General features: G+C 42.1%; 1 protein-coding gene across 2 annotated transcripts in view; it reads left to right on the forward strand.

The window, feature by feature from the left end:
- PLPP3 (phospholipid phosphatase 3) overlaps positions 1–26634 on the forward strand; it is a 136337-nt gene that overhangs the window by 64054 nt on the left and 45649 nt on the right. For both annotated transcript variants that reach the window (XM_081057886.1, XM_081057885.1), the window contains one exon: positions 25408–25565. In XM_081057886.1, coding sequence (XP_080914012.1) covers positions 25408–25565 — 158 coding nt within the window. The remainder of the gene's footprint in view (positions 1–25407; positions 25566–26634) is intronic.

Below are 26634 nucleotides of genomic sequence, written 5' to 3' on the forward strand. Positions count from 1 at the left end.
AATTCTTCTTAACAGTCTTCTCCAAAAGAGTTAAAAAGCCAGGGAAATGCAATGTTTGGAGTGAAGTAGGCTACACTTTGGTTAAAGACTCTGTGTATTTCCCAGGCTATTGTAGGGCTGCTATTCAGCTGGGATTTGAATGGTGGTGTGATTAGCATGTGAGCAAGTGTATAAAGTAGGTCTTTTTTTCCCCTTTCCTAAAAGAAGTTTTGTGGCATTTCTTTTTCTGACAGAGTTGGCATGAAGCTTTGACAAACACAGGCCCATGGAAAAGTTAAATAGGACTTAGAGCAGGCCCATTTTGTACAGCTCCTTCACACTTAGAATGCAGACTAGCAAAGCATCTGGTAAGAGGCACCTCAGATCACAGGAGTTAGCAAGGGCTGTTCCTCCACTGTGGACCTATTATGAATGGCAACTCCAAGACCAATGGGAAAGTGTACCCGCGGCTCTTGACCATTCTGTGTCAGAAAACTATAGATGAGAACATGCTTGGGACTCAGCTATCTATCATATCTATCCCTCAGCATTTACTGAGATAAATACCAAGCACTGAGGGAGATAAAAAGAAATACAGGACACGGATCCTGCTCTCAAGGGGCTGGTGAGAGGTTGAGAAGATAAAAGCACAAACAGCCAATGGAAGAAAACTTGACCAGGTGTCTTAAGCTGATAATTAAATGAAATTATTTAAAAAGTTAAAAATCTAGCTCAGTGCTGAGCTAGGCCCTGTTCCCACCTTTGCTATATTAGCTGGGTGATCTTTGGCAAATCACTGCCACTTTAGGCATGATAAAATGGGGGTGATTCACTCCTTGCCTACCTCATAGACCAAAGGATATGATATAACACGTATATACAGGAATACGCTTTAAAGCATTGTAACTGTAAAGTCGTATTTGTACAATATATATATTTGGTCTTCTGAATCTGCTCTCTCCTCTTCAGTGTCTCTATTTCTAACCCGTGTTAGATGCATGGCATCATACGCCTAGGGCCGCAAACGTTTCTTTACAAATTGTGTTTCTAGGGCAATAGCCTCTTCTCCCCCACACATCCTTTATTCAATGAATATACAGGAATCATTTCTCAAAATTGCCATTCTGATCATGTAGGCCCTTCTCTTCAGAACAGGACTTTTACGACCCCTCATGAACTACGGAATAAAATTCTTAATATATTTGAGACCCTTTAGAAACTGGCCCCCACCAACCCTTTTTACTCCTCATTCATTCCCTTGTTTCCCATCCCCTCTAGTCCTCCGCTGCATACCCTTGTTCCAGGCAGCTCCGTTCTGTGGCTATTCTAGGCACTTTCCCACCATGTCATTCTTTTTGCTGGGTATGTACTTTTCACCTCTTGATACTCACTTCAACTTGTCACCCCCTCTGTGAAGCCTTTCCAGATTGCCTCCGGGCAGAATTTGGTCTTCTTTGGGCTCCCGTACCACTTTGTATTGATCTTCCTTCTGTAAAAATATTTGGTTTGTTTCACAGTGTTTTACAGTTCCATCCTGATAGATTATGACTTCCTTGTATATGATAGGTGCTCAAAATGTTTTATTGAAGAAAATATCAACAAAAAGTTATTTTAGAAACCACAGACGAGAAGCAAAACAGAAACATAAAATTTTTGTTTCCTATACTACCATAACCTTTAGGTAACCACTGACACAGTATCTTCTTTCTATAAATAGCTAAATTATTATTAAGTATAAAGATAAAGCTAAACGCTGGGTGCTTAATACATACTTCCTGCAAGTCAGTGTGATGAAATGGGAAAAAAAACCTTGCTTTCTAGAGTTTGTAACAGCCCATGATGAAGTCTTAACTAACCTGGGAGAACTGGGAGTATGTACCTTAAGAACAGCTAGGTGTTTTAAATTCAATTTTGCATTCATATAGTATTTTGAACTTAGTTGACACACTGAATTTGCACTAACTGTGACAGCTTCTATTAAAAAAAGCCTTTACCTTGCCCTGAAAACTAGGACTGTATTTAGAATGTGTGATTTTTCTTAACCTTGTCTTGCCTTAGGAGGGGCTCTAAATGGGAAAGCAGAAACCTCGTGCTGTAGAGGAAAGACTCCCAAGGTGGGAGTCCAGAAATCTGAGTTTATGTCCCAGCTTTGTTGCTAACTTCCTGGGTCAGCTTGGCCAACGAACTTTCCCTGTCTTGACTCTATTGCCTCATCTGTGACAAGGAACAATTACATCTTCTGGCATAAAGAGTCCTCTCATTGTTTTGCCCAACTGGATACTTCCTCTGAAATCTCTGTTCCTTAAAATGTTGTGAAGATCTCTTCACTTCAAGAGGGAAAAGTAATGATTTTCTCCTTTAACCTTTTTCTGTTTGATCATGTGGCCATACTTGTTCTTGCTTATTCACTTCAAACGTATTAGAGTCATTGCTTTTACCTATTGCAAAAACGTTTTCAAATAATCTCCTCGTGTACCAGCACATTGCTTGCTTGTATGTTTGCCTTTCGAAATTTTGATCTAGGTTAATCTTGCTTCCCACTATTCCGAGAGGGCTGAGATTGATATACCAAAATAATCTGACTCAGAAAAGAAAGGAACTAACAGTATAGAGCACCTAATGTATTCCTGAGGCTTCATGTGTTTGATTCAGTCCCGGCAATATCCTTGTGGAATGAGTGTTTTACTCCAATTGTATAGATGATAAAACTGAGGCATAACGAGGTTAAGTATTAGGGATTAACACCAGAACTGCGTAGCTTATTTCAAAGCTCAGGCTTCAAGACCATTTAATCACTCTTCCCACTCTCAACCCCATCCAGGGCACCAGTCATCTTTTCTTGGTTAGTATCAAGCCTCTGTTTAATACTTCCAGGGATGACGAGTTTTCCTCAGAGGCAGGTTAATTGTTCAAAAGGTTATGTTAATAAGCAATCTACCTACTTATAATTTCAGCTGAGCATCAATTATGTTTGGTTCCATGTTGATAAGTATTAGTGTTAATAATAGAATTAATCAGTTTTATAATTAAAAGCCCCTGAATAAATGGTAATGTGTCATTTCAACAAACACTGAGCACTTTTAATGTACTAGATGCCTAATGATGAATCGGATATGGTTCCTTGCCCATGTGTCTTCTGGAGCAGACCCTGAGCAGACACAGTACTAGAAATACAACATGGACACTGTACTACAGAGGTAGCAGAATTGAGCTGGGGGTGGGGGGCAGTAACATCGCAGTTGTTTGGATGGCCAGATTAAGGGAATGCCCTCCTAGGCACCACTTTCAAAGAAGGCTTTGCACTGAAGAAGAATTCTTTTTAGCAGAGTGGTTTCTCTGCCTCAGCTCTGACCAGTACCAATGGCCGCCCTTTTAAATAAGCTTAGAACACAGAAGGTGGAGGGGCCTAAGAATCAAGAGTTTTCCCCTGCCCACTCCCATTATATAGATGGGAAAACTGAACTCAGAGAAATTACCTGTCTTAGAAAATGTGTAAAATCCCGAAACAAAATTCTTCTCGTGCAGATTCAAGTTTAAATCAAGTAAAACCGTATTTTAAAGCATCCCTTTCCACTCTAGATTTGGTTGCAAGTCTGATATTGGCCCTCTGTATCAGTAATCTGCAAGCCTTTTAAACCTTAACGTAACATCCCAAAGCACAGTAATATATTATTCTTAAAACAATGCCATTAATATGATTACATTAATAGGGAATAACCCTGTCACAGTCCCTCCCAAGTTCCTGCCAGCCTTATTTTGAATGCACACCGTATTCTCATTGACTTCCATCTTCATCCATAGCGTTCTTTCTGGACACACCCCACCGATGTCTGCCTTCTGGCCTTTGGTCATGTCTTTCCCCTTCAAAGCACCCTCCTTTCTCTGCCTGTGGGAAAGGGTATCCATTCTTAAGGCTGGTTTCTGCTCACCCCACTCCCTCACGACTCCAACTTCGGGGTTCTTGCACCTCCTCGGATCAAGTCATTTTCAAGTCGGGCACTAGTTAGTGACCTTAAACAAATTTAAACTTCTACTCTGTTGGTGTAACTTTCCTTACCTAAATAATGTGGCAGTTGAATTAGATGGTCTTTATGTGAGCTCGTTTGGAAAAAAGAAAAAAAGATTCCATACCTAGGGCAGTTCTTCAGTTGGAGGTCTTGACCTTGTGGAATTGTTGAATCCTGTCACAGGGTTGCGACATAAAGGGAGAGATGAAGAGATTCACTATCACATGTTTTCACAATTGTAACTTAGTCATAAAGCTTTAAACTTATTTAAGTGGCATTGTGGCACAATGGAAAGAAGATTTTTGTCTTGGGGTCATACAGTTCTGGGCTCAAATCATGGCCACACTATTTGCTAACTTACTGCCTGAGGCCAGGGTTGTAACCTCTGAACTTGAGTTTTCCCATATGTAAAAGGGGAACAATAGTTCCTGTCTTACAGGTGTCCCAAGATTCGAAGATGCCTGGCAGAGAGCAGGTTCTTCCACATTAATCTACCCTAGCTCCTAAACTTTTTGTATGGAAACTTACCTGTCATCTATAATTGGCTAGCTTCAGAACAAATATGTATATCAGAAAGCACTACCTGGATTTATAGAATAAGCATGGATGAGGCTAAGTTTATCTTATGTTTGAGAAGTAACTTTGGAGTCCTTGCAAAGAATCCTTTGGCACCCACATGGATCTAGCTACCTTCTATTTGATCTGCACTTGCTTCAGGAAGGTGTTTTCCAACTGGGAGAGAACAAATTGGAAAATTGTCTTTAATGCATTCCAGTGTTCTGAGGCAAAAACTTGCTGGAGATATTGAGCAGAGCATATTAACCAATATCATTTAAAGTTGATTAAAGCTATCATCTTAATTAAATACAAGAGAACAAGAAGTTCTTAGTCCTCTGGTAGCAATTAAAGACTAAAGAGTCAATTTGAAGTTGTTTTTGCAACTCTTAGAATAATACTCCCGCTCCCCCCTCCCATGAAAAGAGTTTCTTAGCTATAGACATGCCCTCACATTGAGGGTTTTGAAAGCTGTTAGGACCACAAACCTGCTGGCGAAGCCTTCTGCTGCCAAGGCATCTGAGTTCTCAAAAGCAAGAGGGTTCAAGCTCAGGATACGCTGATTTGGAAAGAGAGCCCAAACAAAGGGCCTTTTGAGGCAGGAAGCTGGGCTTTGGCTTCAGCACAGAGCAATGTGGGATTGGAAAAGCGCTCTGGGACTTGCTGAGGAGAAGAGGGACTATGAGATCGATCGATGGAGGAAGTATAAAGTTTCTCCATACAGTGAGGAGTTTATTTCAAAACCCTCGAAAGTTGGTTTCAGAAACTGTTTGTTATCTTTCCTCTGTCAGCTTAATCAGCATGCCTATAAAATGTGGACTTAACTTTAATATGTCTTTGAGCAGAAAAGGGAAATGATTCGATAAGGTACATGTAGATGTTACTGTTCTAGCAAGGATGTCTGATGAATCCTTTTCAGGTAAGACCCACGGCGATTGCAGTCATTAACTCACTTATTCACCCACTTAATCATGCAGTAGTTATTGATTACCTGCTATAGGCTATATTGATATGGCTCTGAAGTCAAAAAGATACAATTCCTACTCAAGGAGCTTAAAATCTAGTTGACCAAAACTTGAATATTTGAAATGAAGGAGACAGTTCTTTCTTAATACCGCGTTTCCCCGAAAATAAGACCTAGCCGGACCATCAGTTGTAATGCGTCTTTTGGAGCAAAAATTAATATAAGACCCAGTCATATTTTAATATAATATAAGACCTGGTCATAATATAATATAATATAATATAATGTAATATAATGTAATCTAATATTATATAATATAATACTGGGTCTTATATAATACAGTATTATAATACAGTATAATACCAGGTCTTATATTAATTTTTGCTCCAAACGATGAATTAGAGCTAATGGTTCGGCTAAGTCTTATTTTGGGGGAAATATGGTAAGTATTTCCCACTGTGTCCACAGATACATGACTCTCTTCCCCCCACCACCCAAACAGGTTTTTAAAATTGATTTTCCCTGAAGTGAACCTTCTGACACTCATCTTCACAGATATTCTAAATAGAAGCAAACTGACCAAAAGAATGAGTCCAGCAGGGGCAGTCAATTAATTAGACAAGGGCTATAAACATGAGAGGAGATTCAATGATGTAACTCAAGGAAGAGAAAATAATTTAAATGCTGGTGGATTCGACTCTTCATTTCCCTCCATTTTTTATTTTTGTATATCTAAACTGCATCTACTAAGCAAAAATGTTCATGACCAGAAAAGACCTACTTCCTGTCAACCCTTTGGTAAGATTGGGGGGGGTGGGACAGGGCCAGAGGTGGGGGCGGGAGGAATACAACAGTGGGAACAATAGAAGGAAAAGAACCGTTGACAAGAGAAATTAACACTGGGAGGACCTGGGTCAACTGAGCCCCAGTCACCATAGAAGAAGAGCAGTGGCTTTGGGCCACACTGATTCTTCTGGAACAGATAGGGCTCAGAGATGTGAGGCAAGAAGGGACAACGTCTCATGAATTCGTGACATTAAGTGTTTGCTCTATGCCCCTCCCAAATGTGCATCAGTTGTGTGGCTTCCAAGAGTGAGGCATCTAAGTTTACTTAGTCTCTGTCTTGTGGTTGTATTTATGTGGCAGTAAACTATTATTGTTCCTACACAGTCGCTTTTAGAGATAGACTTGATTAGCAAATGCAAACATGCTTGAATTCACAGGTGCCAGGTCTTTGAATCTGTAAACAGGTAGCCTAACATTAGCTAGATGTTGTCATGAGATAGGAGGATGGGTTTTCTCTCTTGCTGGATTTGTACTGCTAGTACAGTGTATGACAGCTGGACCTAATCAGAGAAGTTACAATGGCTGATTGGTTTCTTAAATAAGAACATTTAGAAGAAAAGGCTCTGATATGTTTATAGATACCTAGGACACACACACAACTTTTCTCTCCCTCTTTGAAGTGTGTTTGTGGGGTAGATTAAAATTAGGAGAAAAACTGGATTTCTATGCATATTTGGAGAGGTAGAATATCGATCATAAATATGAGTTTATGAAGAACCCTGACGGTGAAATCTGAGTCAGGGACCTCATCTTTTTACTTCCATATTTCTAGTGCCTAACTTGGGTCCTGGTACATGTAAGTTGTTCAGAAAAAATTGAGCAAAATAGAAAAGCCTGCATTTTTGACACCAGCAGAAAACATTTTTTTAGCCTTTTTTTTAAAAGGTAGATTTGTTTTTCATTATTGGTGTCTCAAATGATAGCAGTCCAAATTTGGGGAAAAAGAGGGGAAATCACCCATAATCCACCACCTAATGCAAACACCGTTTGGGCATATTCCTTTTAGTAATTTGTATTTGATTTTCTGTCGGTTATTGAGGTATATCTACATATTTTGTATGTTGCTGATAGTTCTTTTATCCTTATTTGACCAAATGACCCGTTATGATCATTCAGAATTAAGCAATATTCATTCCCTCTCTCTTTCCTTTGCCTTACCCCCCCAGATCAAAACTGTGGAGTAGGTGCGATTGCCCCCTCTTTGCTAGGGCTGATGTAACAAAGTACCACTAATTGGGTGGCTTGAACAGCAAAAATGTGTTGTTTCACAGTTCTGGAGGCTAGAAGTTTGAAATCAAGGTCATGCAAGGTGATTCCTTCTTAGGGCTGTGAGGCAGGGATCTGTTCCAGGCCCCTCTCCTTGGCTTGTGGATGGCTGTCTGAATGTCCACATGGCCTTCTCCCTGTAAGCATGTCTCTGTCCAAGTATCTCCTGTTTTATCAGGTCACCAGTCATTGGATGAGGACCCACCCTAACGACACTGCAACTTGATTGCTTCGGTAAGCTTTATCTCTAAATAAGGTCACACTCTGAGATCCTAGGGTTAGAATTCAACAGAAGAATTTTTTTAAAGGTGGGAGGGGGACGGCACAATTCAACCCATAACACCCCCAATGTATATGTGAGCAAATTGAGGCCCATGTGACTCTGAAATGGTGAGTTTTCATCATATCCTGTGTCCTACCCATGAATTAAAAATACCATGAACAAGGGAAAAAATGTCTTCCTTGATGTGAAGGTGATTAGTGAGACAATGTTTAATCATTAGTAACTGCTAAATGTAACTGACCAACTGAAACCAGTATATTTAAGAAACAAGATTAAGTACAGCACCCACTATGCTCAATTAAAACTTTGTGGTTGCTCTAAAGCATTTGCTAAGCCTGCTGTTCAGATTGTTCCATTCTTATTCGAAAGCTCAGGGAAGACAGTGGCCTATAGGCTATATAGCATTCCAGTAATTCCTAGCAATTGACCACATTCCCCAGGAACACCAATCAATATTAGACATTGACCATTGATTTTTTTCATATCTCCAGCATTTGTATAGATTCCTTTTAGTTTTTAGTTTTCCTTCTCCTGCATCAGTGACTATAACAAGCTACACGCACACGCATAGACACACTATGTACCTACACACCAAGAGGCCCCAGGGAAGGCGAGAACCAGTATAACGATAATCAGTCAGTGTAGCCAGTCTGTCCGTGCTCCTTAGGGTGTCCATGTTCGCAAGAAAGACAAGCTGCTGAAGCTGTTGAGCAGAAAAGGTTGCATGGTCCCTGCTCAGCCCTCTCCATTATGGAGGACTGGACATGGCACTAGCCTGACTTTCAGCACAAGTTAATATTGAAGCCTAGGAGTAGTGTCCCCTGGAGTTTTGCAGTACGTACCTACCTGGGTCCTTTTTCCACGTAGTACCCTTGAGCAAATCACTATTTCTTTTCTTAATTTCCTCACGTGAATATAAAAGAAGGAACTATGGACTCGCTTTTATGCCTGTGCGTTGTGCAGTATAGGTGCATAATAAATATTTATTGGAAAAAGTGAATGAAAATGAACACATGGTCCCCAGAGAGATGGAAGTAACCAAGAAAGTTCCAGGGGACATACCATTCATTTGAACCAGCCTGAAGTACTAAGAAGTACCTAGTTATTTTCCTTTAGCTGGAAATAATCAAACATTGAAAAGACATTGGTAGTTTAGAAAACTACATATACGGTTGCCTTTGTTTTAAAGGAAAGGAGCTCCCACATGGGAGCAAAGGGCTACCATTCTTCTTCTAATGTATTCTGTAGAGAAGGTCATGAACAATAACCAGTGAACGGAATGTGCTATATTTGTATGGTACTGTATCTCTGAACTTCACAGTAACCCCGCAAGGTTGCCTGTACTATCCCCATTCTACAGATGGCCTAGAGAGGCAGCAAGTTGACCATTGACTGTCACAGGATGAAAAAGAGCAGATCTATGCTTCACACACAAATCTATTTGACCCCAAAGCCCGTGCCTTTTCTGATAAACTGTATTATTAGTCACCCACACCAAAGGCTTGGTGACTTTCATAATACATATTTAATAACTATATGTGAAGTAATGGATTTCTTTATGGGCCAAAATAACACCGACCTCTCCAGTGTTATTTTGAGACACACCATCCCGTATTTATAACAGTGATATTTTTGCGCCTTTCTGTGTGCCAGGTATTGTATGAGGCAACTTCACACACAATATCTTATTCCTCTCACATCACTGTGAGAGGTTCACTGACTTGTCTGGAGACAGGACCCAGGTGTGTCTGACTCCAAAATCCACATGCTTGGAGCTACACCTTCCTACCCTTTGCTATTGTACTTCACTTTCCCATAGAGGGATTGCCATCTTCAGCCATTTAGTTCTAATCTATACCGAAGTACACTCCTGGATAGTGCTATGTGTTAAGATAACCTGAGAGAGTGAATAGGGAGAGTACAGCCATCAGTTTCAGAGAGGTGTTTGAGGCAAAGAGGGAAACAGCCTCAGACGCTCCTGGACAGCAGGCAGTGTTTATTGGAGTGTGCTATCCAGGACCTGGCATGGCTGTGAGAAGCCTTAATACATCTTATTTGGGATTGATGGGCATGCGACTAAACCATGCAGAAGGCTTTTTCTTGGGAAGGTGGTTGGTCACATCTCAGCAGGGAGCTTTAGTTATAAAGCTCAAAGCTCCCGTGCTCCCATCCATCTTCCACGTGGCGCCCGAGTGATCTTTCTAAAACACAGCCTGGCCGTGCCACTGTCCACCCAGATGTATTTCTTCGAGTCTCTGCTGTGTATCTAGCACTGTGTAGAGGATAAATAAAAAATACTGCCTCTGCTGGCTAGGAAATCAGTCTTGTTTGAAAGCCATATACACAAAACATAATTTTAGAGCCAGTTAGGGATCTAAAGGCTACCCTTTAGGCTGCCTCTTCTTGACAGTGTTCTGGACAACTCTAGTTCTGCTAGGTTGTCCATCTTCCGGTGGATACTCAGCAGTGAACTTGGATGAAGTTTTCAGGAAGTAAGGTTCATGCCAGATACGCTTTGGGATTTGACCAACTAGTCCAACCTCCTCTCTTTAATAGATAAGGAGGCTCATCAAGGAAAGGGGACTTTATTTTATTAAGTCACAAAAAAGTCCAACCTTGGGCCTCAAGACCCAGTCCAGGGCCTTTTCTGTTGCACAGGGGACCTCATCATTTTATCCCCCACTCTATTTCTGTCTTCAAACCAGACAGTCCTAAGGTACATATGTTCTCCTGTATCTTGAAACCATATGCTTCTCAGGCTTTTTCTCCCCTTCTCAGATAGGCCCCTGAAGTTTGATGTCTGAAATCATTGTTTCTCTTTTGGAGCTTTTCTGGCAAAGATATTGTTAAGCTAAGGTCATCACAATGAGGTAGAAGAGAATGCGGGAGGAGAACTGCAGATTTGAATTCTTACAGGATCCTCATGGAGGAAAACCTGGTTTTTCAATTGGGATGTTACTGGCCTCCTGGCCAGGAGGGAGCTCTTTGAGGTCAGAAACCCCGTTTTACTCATTGCAGTACTTTTCTATCCCTAACACACAATACATGCTCAGTTACCATTGGATATTCAGTGTGGTTTAAAATTGTGTTTATTTGGTATATGCATATATAAATTGCATTTTATGTATATTATACATTTTTTTTAAAGCCCTTGAATTCAAAAATGAAAATGTTTCTCCTTTTTGAACAGTGACTCCCAAATCAACCTGAGATAGAATCATCTCAAGGTCTCGTTAAAAATGAGAATGCTCAGGCCTTTGCCCCTGAAATTCTGATTGAGCAATTGAGCAGGTCGGGGCAGTGCCTGGAATGTGTTTTGTAATAGGTGCTCCTGATGATTTTGATGATTGGCCAAATCTGAGAATCACCATCCAGATGGTTCAATTGTTCAAATCTTGTTCAATCCCCAATTTCACCCTTAAAGACAGACGTGAAAATAAGCACTAGGTTTCAGGCCTGGAACCCTCAAACAAACAAACACGTGCATAGGAATATAGACAGGTTGTATTTGGAACAAGTGGCCAGTGTACCTGGTGTCTGATCGAGAGGGGCAATGGAGAGAAATGATTTGCAAGCCTAATTAGACCTGCTCCCAGTTCTCAGACCTGCAACTCTAAGCCTCCTGCTAATTGGCAGTCCCTTAGTAGGTTAGGACTTGGCATTGGGTTTGCATGTTATTATAAACCACACACAGAAAAACCCAGTGGCTGAGGAACTCCTGCCAAACCCAGGCCTGGGTTTTTGTGAGGCTTTTGAAGTGCACTAGTCTTTTAGTATTTTGTGTAGTCAGTGTGCTGAAAGGCATCAAACTGTTCCTTTGGATGGGATTTGTGAAGGGCGAGTTTGTTGAATAATTAATTCACCCAAACCCATTCTGTCATCTTGATGGACAAGCAGGAGCCCACATACGCAGTTCTGCTCTTTGCGGTATTTGGAGCGTGATAGGAGAGATTATTTCTGGAATCCAGCCCCCTTCCCTTCGTGTTTTTGGTGGGGAAGGAAGAAGCATTAGAGTACCTCTGCTAGGAGCCTGGCTGTTTAACAGGCCATCTCAGGAAGTCCTCACAGCAGCCCTTCTAGCTGCAGGACCTATTGTGCCAATGACGATACTGAGGTCCTGAGAACTCACTAGTCCAGGGTCACACTGCCACACCCTGGCCGGAAGGGGAGGGACTTGTACCTAGGTCTGGTAATTCTGAACTGTCACCCAACCAAACCAAACCCGGAAAACACTTTTGGATTGTTTTGGGTGCTCAGTTGATTAATACGGGGGATGAAAGAGTTTTCTGCTATTTACATCATGCACGGGGTGCCTGTTGTCATCGTGGATAATATAGGTATTATACATGCTCCCCTCCTTCCTCAAATTATATAATAGAGTCCCCTACTTGGAGGTGAGACTCCCCATTACAGAGCCACATCATCCAGAGGGACGAGACAGAGGCTGGAGAAAGTGGCTTTTACCAGATCGCACAGGCCTGTTACAGGCTCCAAAGGGGCAGTCCAGTGTTCTGGGAGCCTTGCTCTCTGCTCCTGTCCACCCATTCAGGTTCCAGTTGGAGAGACTTCCATTTCTTTCCAAGTCCATTTCCACAAAGGGAGAGCTGTATTGGAGGCTGAGATTTCCATGAAAACCTTCCATTTTTCAGGCAAACATACCAGGCAGCTCTTGTGGCAATACCATGGTGAAGGAAAATAATGTTATTTGGCGTTTTGCCCTTTAAAAAAGTGTGTGTGGGGGGCTGGGGTAGGCGGGTGGGGGGAGGATGGGAAGAGAGAACAGTGGGAGCTTTGTAATTTACTGCAATAGAGGTCAGGTGGGCAGGGTCATGAGGGAAGGAGGGGTACAGAGTAGGCCTGAACCCCCCTTGGGCTTCCATACCCTCTTCTCCCCCTCTGCCTGATTCACACATTTTGGGCCTTTGTAAAGGGGAAGTTTGGGGGGGTATGTTTTTATTTGGAAGAAGGACTCCAGACATTCTGTCCCTCTGAGAGAAGCTGGCTCCTTGCTGCTTTGCAAGGATTAAGGGTCCGGCTTCCAGAACCATTGAAGAAACATCCCAGGAACTACCCTTTTCTCTCAACAGCTGAAAAATGCATCACAGAGCAGTAGCTTCCTGGAGAGTTTTGGCAAAAGATCTTCCCTCTGGAACAATAGGGTTCCTATAGCCAACCACCTAGGAGTTTTTACTGTGGCCCATTCTCCCACGCTGATCTGAATGCCGGCATTTTGTTGTCCTCATCCTGGTGGGGGAAGGGGTGGGGCTGCCAAAGGGACTGAGGGTGGCCCCAGAGCACATGGATTTCTGTCTCCGGGGGCCGGCCAGTTGATGAGATGCACCCCTTCTCAGGTCCAGTCGAAAGTACCTAAAAGACAGGAAATGTGATTGCTGCACAGAACTGTGGAAAGCCAGCCTGACCCAGCACCACGCCTGCTATGCTGCCCTGAGCCCGCTTCTGATCTTAGTGCCGGCCTGCCCCAAACGGAGCTGGTACTCCTTACCTGGGAAGGGTTTATTAGCAGGAGGAATAAACGAGGCCCAGCTATGTAGAGCCTAGAATGGTATCTGGTTTGCAGCAGTTGCTAATGCTAATTCCCACCTGCCTCTTACCCACACCACATTTTTGCCAATGCCCACTTCTTTGACAGAGCCAAGAGCTGCCAATCATTAAGTCAGTTTCTATTTGAAGATCTGCAGAATTGGGGACGTTTCCTGGAACTGTTCTTTATAAAAGAGCTTCTTTGAACTCTGAGGGGCTGTGCTTGGCCAGTCTACCTTTATGAACTTATGCTCCTCGGTTCCTCCAGCCAGGATGGTGGGCAGGATGATACCCATCTGCTCTACATGGATGCCATGGAAATGAAGCCTTCGGTTTGTTTATAAAATGCCCTGCATTACTTGGATAAAGGTGAAAACTCCTAAACTTAGAAAGGTCCACAATGCACCTGGTGAAAACCACCCTTTTCAGTTTACGTATAAAGAAATAGAGCCTGGGAGAACAGCAGTGTGGTTATATAGTTAGCAGCAGAATGATCTTCTGCTAGTTTTTGTTTTTTAAGGTTGCCTTGGCAAAAGAAACTTAACTTCTAATACTCCCAAACTTGCCTGTGTTATCCTCTTACTGGTATCGGCATGTCGTCACTACACCAAAATCTGGGCTTCAAATGATTTTCCTCTCCAGGATATCATTGGCTGAGCTGCTCCAGCTCCGAATACCTGAGACTCTTTATTACTCAGGAGGTAAAAGGTTGACTAATTTGCTAGAACAGCCACACCAAGTAGAATGACCCCAATACATTTCTTTGGCTTCAACTTACTTCAATTTATAGTAATGCTCGTGATGATTAAACCAGAAACCCTTTCCCCCAATTAAGAAATTTCTTCTGGATGGAATAACATTTTGAATTACTAGTTTTTCCTTTTTCACATCTTTTCAGTATCTATGTTTTAGGAATCAGATGGTCTCCCTCAAACTTGCTTTTCTCCTTTTTCCTCAGGGTAATAAGTTGGGTAGGGAATGAGGGTGGAATACAGAAGCAGTTCTGTTAACTTTTAGGGGGAAAAACTTTCGAGTTCTGAATTCGTTTTTCCTTTTAGTATAACGTCAAATACATTATTGCCATTCAAAGATAGCCAGGAATGTTTGAAATGCATTTACTGGCCTTGTCAGTAAACTGGTATTACATGTCTGCTGGCTGCCAGGTCATGCGTTGAAGGTGTCCTCTGCTCCCTGGACATTTTAGAAATGCCTCTATGGGAGTTCCTGTCACATTGCCTCATGGGTAGTTGCCCCCCAAGTGTGCATTCTTCGAGGGTGGGGACCACGTTTTAATAGTTTCTGTAGCCCATAATTCTCTCAGTGAGTTTTCTCGTTCAAAGCAGCCTTTTTCTCCTTCACTTTCTTGCCACCCAGTGTAATGTGTAAAACTTGGTGGGGCATGGACCAAGCCTCAGATGTCTGAGAAAGACGTTTGACTTGTACTTTAATCAGGTATTTTGTAATGCCATTCACTCCCTGGATACTTCTAAAATGAAAATGGAGCCTATAAGGACAGCACAGAGAGAGGAAATAAACTAGAAATTAAAAAGTGATTAGTGAGTGTTTAAGCAGAAGGTCAAAGGGATTATTTTGGACTTCAAACTTTTCAGCTTTCAGGGCTTGTATTCAGTTACAAAATTACATCCCTGAATTATTTGTGCAGGTGGCAGCTGTCATAGTTGAAGAAGGTTTCAGTGGTTTACAAAAGGAACATTGACAGGGCTGGGAATGGGGAGTGTGCTGCTGGGGTGAGGGTTGTCTTATCTGCAGCACACTGGAATGGCTCCAGTCTTGCTCAACTTGAGTGACATTCCTTGTCTGAGCTGACACAGCCCTGTCCAGGTTAGTTCAGCCACCTTCTTGAGGAAACCAGTCAAGCCAGTTGATTGGCATCATGTAAACAGCTGGATAGTAGATTTTCAGGACTGGGAGGGCAGAGAACGCAATAGCTACCATGGGATATTTCATCCTCGCAGCTCTTCAGAATGGCTGTTGGCATCTTGTCTTTACACTTGGGGTTCAGAGAAGTTAAGCAGCCTGCTGAAGATTGCATAGATTATAAGCGGCAAAACTGGTTTTCAAACCCAGGTCTGAGTTGCTTTGTTGAAATTGATGTTCTCCTTTTTACTTAGAGCTTTCTTCAGGGCAGAGATTCTCGATAGGATCACAGCAAAAGGCCTGGTGGTGGGCTGACATTGATCCCTTTGTTCCTGGGGCAGCTGGGCAGGGCAGGGTGTAGCTCCTGAGTCACTAACTAGAGGCCTCAGCTTATGTAGGGCTGCCCTACAAACTGTTTTCTGATAGTTTCACTTCGTAAAAACGGCCTGGAAACTGAAAATTAAGTGTCTTGAACATCATGAAGCCTAACCACCCACCTGAGACTTGAAGCTGGTGAGGTTGCCCATAAATTATTCCTGATGGAATTATCAGCTCCTCACGAGGATATGATATGTGCTATTGTGTTGTTTTGAGGGATACGGTTAGCCAAACAGGATTTGGGAAATGAGAGAGATTAGTTGTGGGGAGAGGAGAGGGGGTAGTTCAGAATTTAGAAGGGGTAAAAAGGATCCACAGGTCACAGAGTGTGTTGGGATGGAGTCAGGTCTTTTGAATTTTAGTTTGTTTCCTATACATTTATTCAATACACATTTGTTGAGCACACACTAAGTTCCCTGTGCTTATTCTCTGTGCTGGGGATACAGAGATGAATAAAATATATGGACCCTTTTCTGAAGAGCCTCTCAGCTAGTACAGGAGACTTACCAGAAAGGAATAATTAGAATGCTGGAGTGTGGTGAGTGTCAGTCTTCTCATCTCTTAAATGGAGTAAATGACATCTAAGATCTCTTGTAGTTCCAGACTTCATCAGCATATTACTGCAATGTGCCTAACTCCATTTAGAGTGAGCTTTGTAATACCAACCAATATCTGATGGACTTTAATTCTTAAATCACTTCTCACTTGGCTTTTACTCTTTAAAATTCATGAGCCGCTATCAGAAGGAGACTGTTTTATTTTTATTTTAAATAACTATTGCCTTAAAAAATAGAACTCTGATAACTCCACCCACTGCCAGCCTCATGGAGTAAATTTGCTAAGAGCTTCTAATTCTTACTCCTTTTACTAACTGAGACCTTTAGCAAGTCATTTAGCTTCTGAGCCTCAGTTTCCCCATATCTAAAATGCAAATATTATTAATTGCCTTGTAATGACGACTTGACATAATCCTTGGATTTATAATTGAAAACATAGTTAGGAGGCTCAGTCTTAGATTAAAATTAACACGGATACATAAACACATGCACATATCCTTTCACAAATACACATGTCGAATGAGGCCATTACCTATCATGGAGGACACTTGAATCAAGAGTTAGTTATTTCTATTTTTATGGGTTCATCCAAGGACTTCTATATTCTCTAGAGCAGGGATGGAAAAGCCAAATGTCCACAGGGGCCAGGCAGTTTAATAGAAATGACTGCAGTAGACCGGGTATAGGAAAATTGACAGCATAAGCTCAGTGAGAATGGCGACCGACACACAGCCTGAGTGTCATGGAATCAGTAGGGAATGCTGGCACCCTGGAGAATGGATGCAGCCCAGTTACCACTGCCTGTATTGCCACTTGGCGTTAGAGCTGGTTGGAAAGGAGTTGGAAATCTGGATGTTACATGAGACCGCCCGTTATTCAATGTTAACAACTAATTTAAAAAAACTGAAACCGTGGGTGGGCGAAACAGAACATCTCTGCAGACCAGATTTGGCCATGGGCTGCCAGTTTGTGACTTTTGACTTAGAACCTGGACCATGTGCCTTGATGGGTTACCTTGGAGTATCCTGACAGCCTTGGGTTGCCGACTGACATGATTTTGTTCTCACAGGGCCTCCAGTAATGCTTCCACGCTTTGTCTTTGGCACCACATCTCGCTCCAGTCTTGCCTTTTGACTCTCTCGAACTTTGGCCCTCCTAGGTGTCTCATGTTCTGCCAGTCCACAGGTTGTTTATTTTACTGCCACATAAACCTGGGGTTTGTGTCCACCTGGGCAGCATGGCCTAGATGGGGGCATGAATGCTGACGAAAGCATGTTTAACTGTTGGAAAAATAAAAAGAAATATTTCTTTTCACCCTTATATTATATGTAGCTTTACCTCCCATTCAGCCTCGTGTGATCTTTGAAAATGCATGGCATGGTTTCTGCTTCTTTCTGACAGGGTGCCAGGTGCTGTAACCACTGTGGAAGCCCCTTCTGTTTATACAATCCCAAGAAATCCCTGGAATTACGGGATTTTATCAGCCTGCTTTTCCCTTGGGATCAGATTGCATTTGGAAGTGACTGGCAAGCCCACAGCTACTTGAGTGAGCTTTTGACATAATTCTGATCACACCTTATCCCTGCTTAAAAGTTTTCAATGGCTTCCTATTACAGATAGAAGCAAGAATGAACATTTATGGAGCCAGGGAATTACTGGTACTTTATACACTGTTTTAGTTTGTCTTCATGATTAACTCTGTGCTAGGAGCTCTTCTACAAAGTCCTCTTGTACAGTGATGAAAATGAAGTTCAGAGAGGTAAGGTGACTTGCCCAAGGTCATACAGTAAGCATGACAGGTGACAGAAGTGAGAAGTAAAATCCTGTCTGCTTGACTCTGAAGTTCATGGATGAATTGGAAGAAAGGAACTCTTCCACAATGGGTTCCATGGCTAAGTAAGTCAATCCCTGGAGAATTATTTAAGTCTTGAAGGATGAACAGGAGTTTGCCAGTGGTAGTTTAATCCAGATAAAAACACAGGAAAATAAAATGTCATTATTTATATCAGAGCTATAAAATCCTATGCACCCGTGTGATTCTTGCTGTGTCCTAGCTCTGGGCAGCCATACTTCATATGAACACATTTAAGTCATAAGAGAGTCTGAAGAAGGAGAGTGGCTGCATCTGTATAAATCCATCTCAACATCTAAAGGGGAGCTTACATTTTATCCTTGTTCAAGGTCAACAAACACTTTCCAGAGCTTTGTAGCTTTTCTGAAATCTGCATAGACGTAACATAGTTCATGTGTATTTAGCAAGAAAGGCTAACTGGCCCCATCTGTGAATGAACTTTACAGTCAAAGTATTCTATTACATATCCTGGTTATGGCTCTTATCAGCAGAGTTGACACTGAGGCAAATTATAATCTCTCTGACCCTTGGTATTTGGGCTATATGCTAATTAATTTAGAGGATTATTTTGAGAGTTAAACCATCTGATGTATCTGAAACTCCCGGCACATAATACATGCTCAATGAATGTAAGTGTTCTCCCATCCTTATTTTAAATAAGGGATCAAAAGAGAGGAAGGGAGTCTTGGGAAATTACTCATTTTTACCTGGGATAGAGGAATCATAAGTCCTGTTGGCTCTAGTAGTTGTGTGTTAGTACTAGCAATAAAATATTTCATTTGTGAAATATGTGATGGCAGCAAAAGAGGTCTGGACATCTCTCAATGAAAGCTATGAACCATGGGCTGTTGGTCAGTTTGTTTTTAGTTCCTGGTGGATGTGGTAACCCTTTAAAAATGCAACTGAAAAGGCCAAAACAGCCAGAGCTGGGGGTGTTAAGCTGGCTGATATTAATTATTTTAAAGAATAAAATGTTTTCACTTTAAGCACTTTCAAATAAGAAAGGCCATCCAAAGTTCTTTTTTCACACCGATGATTAGACTAAAGACAGGTGTCTCTTTGTACAGGAACCTGAAACTTTCCAAAGTTGAGACACTCAAAAACAGTGCAGTAGCTTCCTCATTGTTGTGTCCCCAGCACCTAACATAGTTCTCAGTACACATAACTGTCCATAAATGTTTGTGGGATGGAACTAAACACCTTGGACTTCGGATCAGGAAACCCAGGCACCAGAACTGGATGTGCCATTAGTTTCTTCATTTGTAGGATGGAGGTGCTTTTGATTCTGACAATCTTCTTTTTGTGAAGAAAGGGCCTGAACTTTCCAGTACTGAAGAATTGAGCATTTGTCAAAGAGAACCTCTAGACCCCAGAATATTGCATGCTCACACCAGCCAACAGCAAGTGTTTTTCATGGCAGCTCCTTTCAAAGGTGGGAAACACCTTCATAGTAAACTTAGTTTTGTCTCATCTGGATTGTGTCCAGTCTAAAAATCTGGACAAATATCATAAACCAAAGAAAGTTTGCACACTTCTAAGACCAGTAGCAATTAATTACTTTAAATAGAAACCCTGTCACTTACAAGCAACATAAATATTTGTATTTTGAACCTCTAAGTAGTAGTTGGGTTGACCATTCTGGCCGTAAGTGATTAAAAAAAAATCATTTGGTCATATTTTAACAGGGAATACATTTATAAAGAAGGGGAGGGTCAGGTCATAGAGTAAGAAAATATCAGCCAAAAGAAAGACAGACCTGGGTTCAAATCCTGGAGACCAATTGACTCCCCTGGGACCATTGCACACGTTAGAAAACTTCTGGCCTTAGTTTTCTGTTGGGTACAAATGAAAATGATAACCTTTAACTTTTTATAGCAACGGTGGAGATTAGAATACGTTAATTCCTAATTAGACTAAACTCCTTGAAATCAGAATCCCAGCCTCTTCCATATATATTTGTAACACCTGGTCCAAATTGGTGCCATTTGCTAGTTTTGCATTGGAGACGAGCTGCTTTAATCTTTCTGAGCCTCAATTTTTCATTTGTAAAGTGAGTAGAACTCTACAGTGTAGGTAAGATGGATAAATTCCTGTCAGTCCTAATAGCTGCCTGATTTGAGCAACTTACTCTATGCTTCGTACTTACACACATATTCTGGTTCCAGTATTATTTTGTGGGTAGGGGTGTAGACTTTCTGCAGATGTTAGTTTAATTATTACTCTCCTAGATTGTAGACTTTTGCTTATTTTAATGTAAGTACAGATGCAGGGAAGCGGAAAGTTGCAAAAACTCTGGATGGAAAAGGCACTCGAAGGACTTGGGATATAGGACACATGGGAAGCCGCTCCCTGATGCTCTGATTTGGTTCGTGCAAAAGTGTAAAGATTTCTCATTCACTCCCTGACCGGCCCCACTCTTTCCCTGCCTACACCAAGGGCTTTCTAAAAAGCGCTCTGAGAGCAGGAGGCTGTGTTTAATTTTGTGCAAACGTGAAGTTGTGACTGAAGGGAGCAGGGCTCTGGCGCTGGGTCACTTTGGTAACACTTCCCACATGACTTTACCAATGGGTGGGCCACGAAAACTTAGCCTCTGTTTTTTTACACCCCACTCCCAACCGCCCAACCTGCCCAAGTGTTAGTTTTTCAAAGCCCAAGAAGTTTCAAAGGCCTGAACCCAACACAGGGGCCTTTCTTCATGCTTTGATTTTCTGCCCATTAAGTGTTTGTCAGTGAGTTCGAATTTCACCTCCGCTGCAGCCTACATATCCCAAGAGGTCTCTGGAGGTATAGGAAGTTAATTGATCCTTGATTAAAAGGAGGAATACTTGAGTCTGGGTCTAGAATCACCAGATGGTGTGTGTGTGTGTGTGTGTGTGTGTGTGTGTGTGTGTGTGTGTGTGTGTACACTTTTGGGTTCTGCTTTGCAAAAGCTCATAATGTACCTTTCATTATAGATAAATCTAAATTCCAGAGTTTTGGCTTCAGAGTTTTGGCTAAATTAGATACTGAGCACATTTGTGGGTACACGGTGAATGTTCAGTGAGCAGTAGCCGGTGCTGTTATCTTGACTATTGCAAACAAAGCCTTTTTTTCTTCAAAGACCATGAGGTTTGCTCAGCTTCATTTAATTTATTAATACTCATAGGGGCCTCCTTCTCTCTGTTTTAAGTGACTCACTTACTTTACAAAGCACCCAAGAACCAGATCATTGGAACCCTATCTAGCTCCATCACTTAACTTGCAGAGTGACTCTGGTAAGTCACTTAAATCCCTTGAAACTTAAGGTGACTTAACATGTTAGTTTTTATGACTATTTCTCCCAGGAGCCTGTGCGCCAGCCACCTGAAGGTTGGGACATAAACTCCTTCAGTAGCCCCATCAGTGCCTAGAACATAACAAGCAGCCAGGTTTGTCAGACTGTACTAGTTATGTGCTCATCAGCACACTGTGGGCACATAGTAGTTGTTTAGTAAATGCTCACTATTATTATTGTTCTCTGCGCTATTTTTCCCTTTGCTTACTTATGTATCTCTTCCAGCTCTGTAGCCAGATTTAAAATTGTATTCTCATATGGCCATCGGTTTTGTTGACTGCTTTATTGGAATCCCTAAACCAGACTAAATTCTCATGAATTTACTTAGCTTCTGGGCTCCGGAAACCTGCTCATATAAGTGTCACCTCAAGCCTCCCATCCTGTGGGCCATCTGTAATGTCCCTAGTAGAGTATTGTGCCCTCACTGTAGTCTATACATATGTCAGTTCACACACTAAAAAATATTTTAATGCAATTGGTTTTGTGACTTTCTTACGATACCATGAGCCTCTTGAGGACAGGTACTATGTACGATGTATTCACCTGTAGATTCCCAGTGACCAACACAGGGAATTTTCTTGAAATGAAATGATCACGGATTGTAGTAGTTGGTAATAAAGATGATGCCAAAGTTGGAAATGGAGATCTTTGCTTTGGAAAAAGAACAGCCTCTTCTCTGTGTCCTGGAGACGGAAGGCTTGATGTTATGTCTTTTGAGGACTAGCTGCCCCATTGGGGACAATGTTTATGCTTTTCACATTGACTGAAGGAATCTGAAGTGATTCTCTTTTTGGAGCAAAGTCAAGATTTGACTGGCATCACTCCCCATTGGACCACAAGTGTGTAGGGGAGACAAAGAAAACCCATTGGTTTTTCTAAATGCTCTTTCCACGCCTTTCAAGACAACAAACAAAGTATATTTAGGTTCAACTTCTTGTCTGTTTCTGGTCATCATCCACGTAATCAGAACCGGAAACCTTCCCCAAGCCTTGGTCAGGGAAGGCAGGAAAAGGATTTGTGTTGCTCCCAGGTTGAGGGCAAAGGAACTGACCAGACAGATTTTCTTTCCTAAGTTTCTCTGTGGGCCTTTTTCGCCCTTCTTCCTTTCTCACATGTATTGAGTGTACATGGCGTGTGCCAGACTGTGCTGTTACTAATGCTGTTTGTTGCCTGGTACCTTCCAACTAAGCCACATCCTGTACTGATTTTAATGGAGTCTAGGTGTCTTCCCCTACTAGATAGTAAGCTCCCTGGGGACAGGGCTTATGTCATCTTTGTATTTCTTATACTTAGTATGTACATAGTAAAAACTCAAATATTTGTTGAATCAATGAATGATTTAATACATTAACTTACTACATCACCCCAGCAATCTGAAAGCGAGATTTCATTCTTCCCTTTGCACAAATGAGACGGGGCTTTTGGAGATGTGAAATAATTTGCTCAAGGAGAAGGGGAGCAGAGTTGAGGTCATTAACCCAATTTATCTAACGCCATGGCTCTTTTATATGTGTTTTACTGTCCGGAGAAACATGTTTTACAGGCCTATCATGTGAATGCTATTAAAACATAGGAGCTGGGGAACTGAGAGTGTAGCATAAATTTAAGGAACTCGGGGTCTGTTTCCTACCTAAGTTTATTAGCAACGCTTTGGCTCATAGGCACCACAGAGACTGCGGCTGGGCTCGGACACCAAGCGCTAAACGATTTTATCACGATGTGTGGAACTTAAAAGCGGACTATTAATATCATACCGCTGGCTTCTCAGCTACTTTTCATAGCCAACTTGGCCACATTTCAAAATATTTAGGCAGTGGAATGAAGATGGTTCAGGCCCACATGATATCTTTTCTCTCCCAGCCCCCCACCCCAAAAAAGATCAACTCACCGCTCTTGCTACTTCTAAGCCAGACCATTTATCCACCACCCCTCCCTTGCCCCCTTTTCTCTGTTGCAGAAAGGCAGTTTCAAGAGCTGATGGTTACTGCCTTCCAGGGCCCCTCTGTGTTTACTTTGAGAAGGTCAGGCACAATGCTGTGTGGTGTGTGGCTGTATTTTTTTTTTTTTTTTCTAAGCACCAGTATGAATTTGATAAAGTAAATTGTTGTCCTAGCAGGAAGCAGTTAGGGGTCACCAAATAAATAGCCGGAGAGTTCAAATAAATCCAAAGAATAAAATCAAATAAATCCATGTGTGTATGCACAGTGATACATAAATACACTTTTTTGAAAGTGAGCATTTTTATCACTGCAGGTCTGGACCAAAGTAATTGAAAAATTGTGGCGTTCATGGTACTTTTAAAAAAAAAAAGAGAGAGAGATGGTGTGAGCCTTCCAGCAACGGGACATGAATTTAATTCTTTTTGAAAAACATGAAAATGGAATTCCTCTCCCCCCCCCCCCACAACTGGTTATCTTGGGATTTTTCAGCTAGTGAAAGTCACATTTGGATGAAACCAATTTGCAAAGTTAAATGAGGGATTTAGGCATTCTGGGATGGACTAAGAAACTGAGAGAGCTCAATAGTCTCCCAGAGTCTCTTTTTTCCGCTTGAAGATGAGTGATATTCATGCTTAAATAATGCTTTACAATGACCTCTCAGGATTATTGGAAGATTCAGTGCAGCAATGGCTGTAAAATACTTCACACAATGTAGGTGCACACCAGGGGTGGGTGTTGTCATTAACCAGGTGTTTTTCATGGTCTTCCCTAATCCTAACATTCGGTGGCTCACCTTTTTACCTTGTGAGGTGGCATTGGGGCTTGGGTGGTAGGGTGGAAACAAGTCTTCCAGTCTAAGAGAAGAGTCTAAACCAAGATAGAATATCTCTGTACTGTTTTCTTGTAGGATGGGTCAATGGGGGACAGCAGTCCCTGAGTCTGGAGAGGGGAGGTTCTTTCAGGTCATGGGGAACTCTGTAGGTCATACTTTATCTTGTCCTGTGCAATGGGAAACCATCGAAGAGGCTTTTTAATGACATGCTCGTGGTCAGGAAGTAAACTGGTGGATATGTGTAAGAGGCAGTGAAGGCCAGAAAACTGAGTGGGAGGCCTTGGAGTGTCCAAGCAAGAGATACTGGCGCCTTTCACTTTTTACTTTAGGGTTGTGAGGGATTTTTCCTGGCAGGTGATGGAATCCATTTACCATGACCTTTAAGAGAATAGTCTGAGCTGGCTACTGATTAAACCAGCAGCAGCTGCACTAGCAGCTTGTTACTCTCACATGCCCTTGGGCTCTGCTCCAGGTCTGCAGGCATCAGGGCCCAGCTCAGCTCTGCTCAGTCTTCTCCAGGACTCTTTGAACAGTAAAAGAAAAAGACAGGAAATGGCATTCATTGAGCAGCTACTGTGTGCCAGGCACTGTGCTAGCATTTTATGTGCTTCGTTCTCCTTTAGTCACCACCATAACTTACTTAATATACGGGGAAGTTTGAGGCCCAGGAAGATGGAGTGAGAATCAGAGGTCACACTGCTAGGAAGTGGTGGACCTGGGATTCAAATTCAGGTTATCTGACTCCGAGGCCTTCACTACTCCATGCAACACAGAGGATGGAGCCTTAGGATGAACTTCTCAAAGGGAAATGGTTAAGACTTAAGAGAAGAATGTACTTGAAGGCATAATGAGATATTAGATTTGGGATTGTGCTAGTAATTATTACAAATTAGACTTTAATTTTTAACAGGATGTTATAGGGCAGTGGAAACGCTCCTGCCCTGGCTCTTCCATTGCCTCCTTCTGTGCTCTTGGCCAAGACAAAAGGATAATGCTACACTCCTGGAGGGTGACGAAAGGAGGAAAGGGGATGCGTGGAGTGTGAAAGCTCTCATTAGGCTGTAGCTCGCCACAAACACAAGGAATTAATATCACTGCCCTTGTTGTTTGGGGTGGTCTTAGTTTTAGGTCATTCTTTAGCCTCCTTGCATTGATGTTTTCCTCTTCTCTTTTTTCCCCCCACCCGTGGTATCTGCAATGGTTCCATCTTGACCAGCGGGCCTGCCCTTCCTGATCATTGAGACAAGCACCATCAAGCCTTACCACCGAGGGTTTTACTGCAATGATGAAAACATCAAGTATCCTCTGAAAACTGGCGAGACAATAAATGATGCCGTGCTCTGTGCTGTGGGCATCGTCATCGCCATCCTTGCGGTAAGTGCCCAGACCATCATGCTCACCCTGTCTGATGTCCCCTCTGTCATACTAGAGAACATCTGAGCCAGCAGAGACTGTGCAGAGCAATTAGAATTTTACTAGTTAGTGTTACTTCACGAAGTTCATACTGTTACTAAAGGTATTTTAAAATACTAAGCAGACCATGCACACACACAAACACACACACACGCACAGAGCAGGCCTTCGAATAACATAGTTTCGTTCGATGTCTTTTTGTTATAACATCCAGATGCCACAGGAACTTAACTCTTGTTTCTATCAACTAGCCTATGATAAAATTGGCTTCCTTTTACGTTGTTTCCCTTAAAGTCACAGATCCTATCATGAGGACTTCGTATATACTAAAAGTATTATAAGAGTATGCTAAGCACCCTTCTAAAATACTGTGCATGCTTTACCCTCACAACAGTCCACTGAAGTCTAGATAGTGTTCTTATCTTTAAGGAACTGAGGTCCACAGAGTAAAAGTAATTTTGCCCAAGGTCACTGGTTAATAAGAGGTAGAGTTGGGCTTTAAACCTACTTGTCCCTTACCCCAGAGTCAGAGCACTGAGCCCCAGAGGAGGGGGGACGTGCCTTGTCAGATATCACAGGACTTTTCTGCTATAACAGGGATAACGCTACTAACATTGTCTGGTATAGTGTTTAGTTCTCTCATCCAGTGGCTCGGTTGTCAAAGTGAAGATAAAATGGGACTTGGGATCCAGAGACCTCCGTTCTAGACCTGGCCCTCCACTCATGAGCTATACATCTCTAAAACCAAGGATGACTATCTTGCTTCATAGCATTGCAGCGAGGAGTAAGAGATCATGACTAGTGACATACTTTGCAAACTCTTAACTGCTAAGCAGGTTACTCATATGTAGGTGGAAAGTCCAGACCTACATCCAGGTCTTCCTTTAGAGGATGACATCCTCATGGAAGATGCAAAAATGTGCCGTGGGCTTGAACAAGGTCCATACTTATCTTGAGCTCGTGGAAATTGGGGTATGGCCTGGGGTATGTCCTGGGCTCTACTTGGAAGGTCACTGCCCTGTTTCAGATG

The sequence above is a fragment of the Rhinolophus hipposideros genome, assembly GCF_964194185.1.
Source record: "Rhinolophus hipposideros genome assembly, chromosome: 8".
In the NCBI taxonomy this organism is placed as follows: domain Eukaryota; kingdom Metazoa; phylum Chordata; class Mammalia; order Chiroptera; family Rhinolophidae; genus Rhinolophus; species Rhinolophus hipposideros.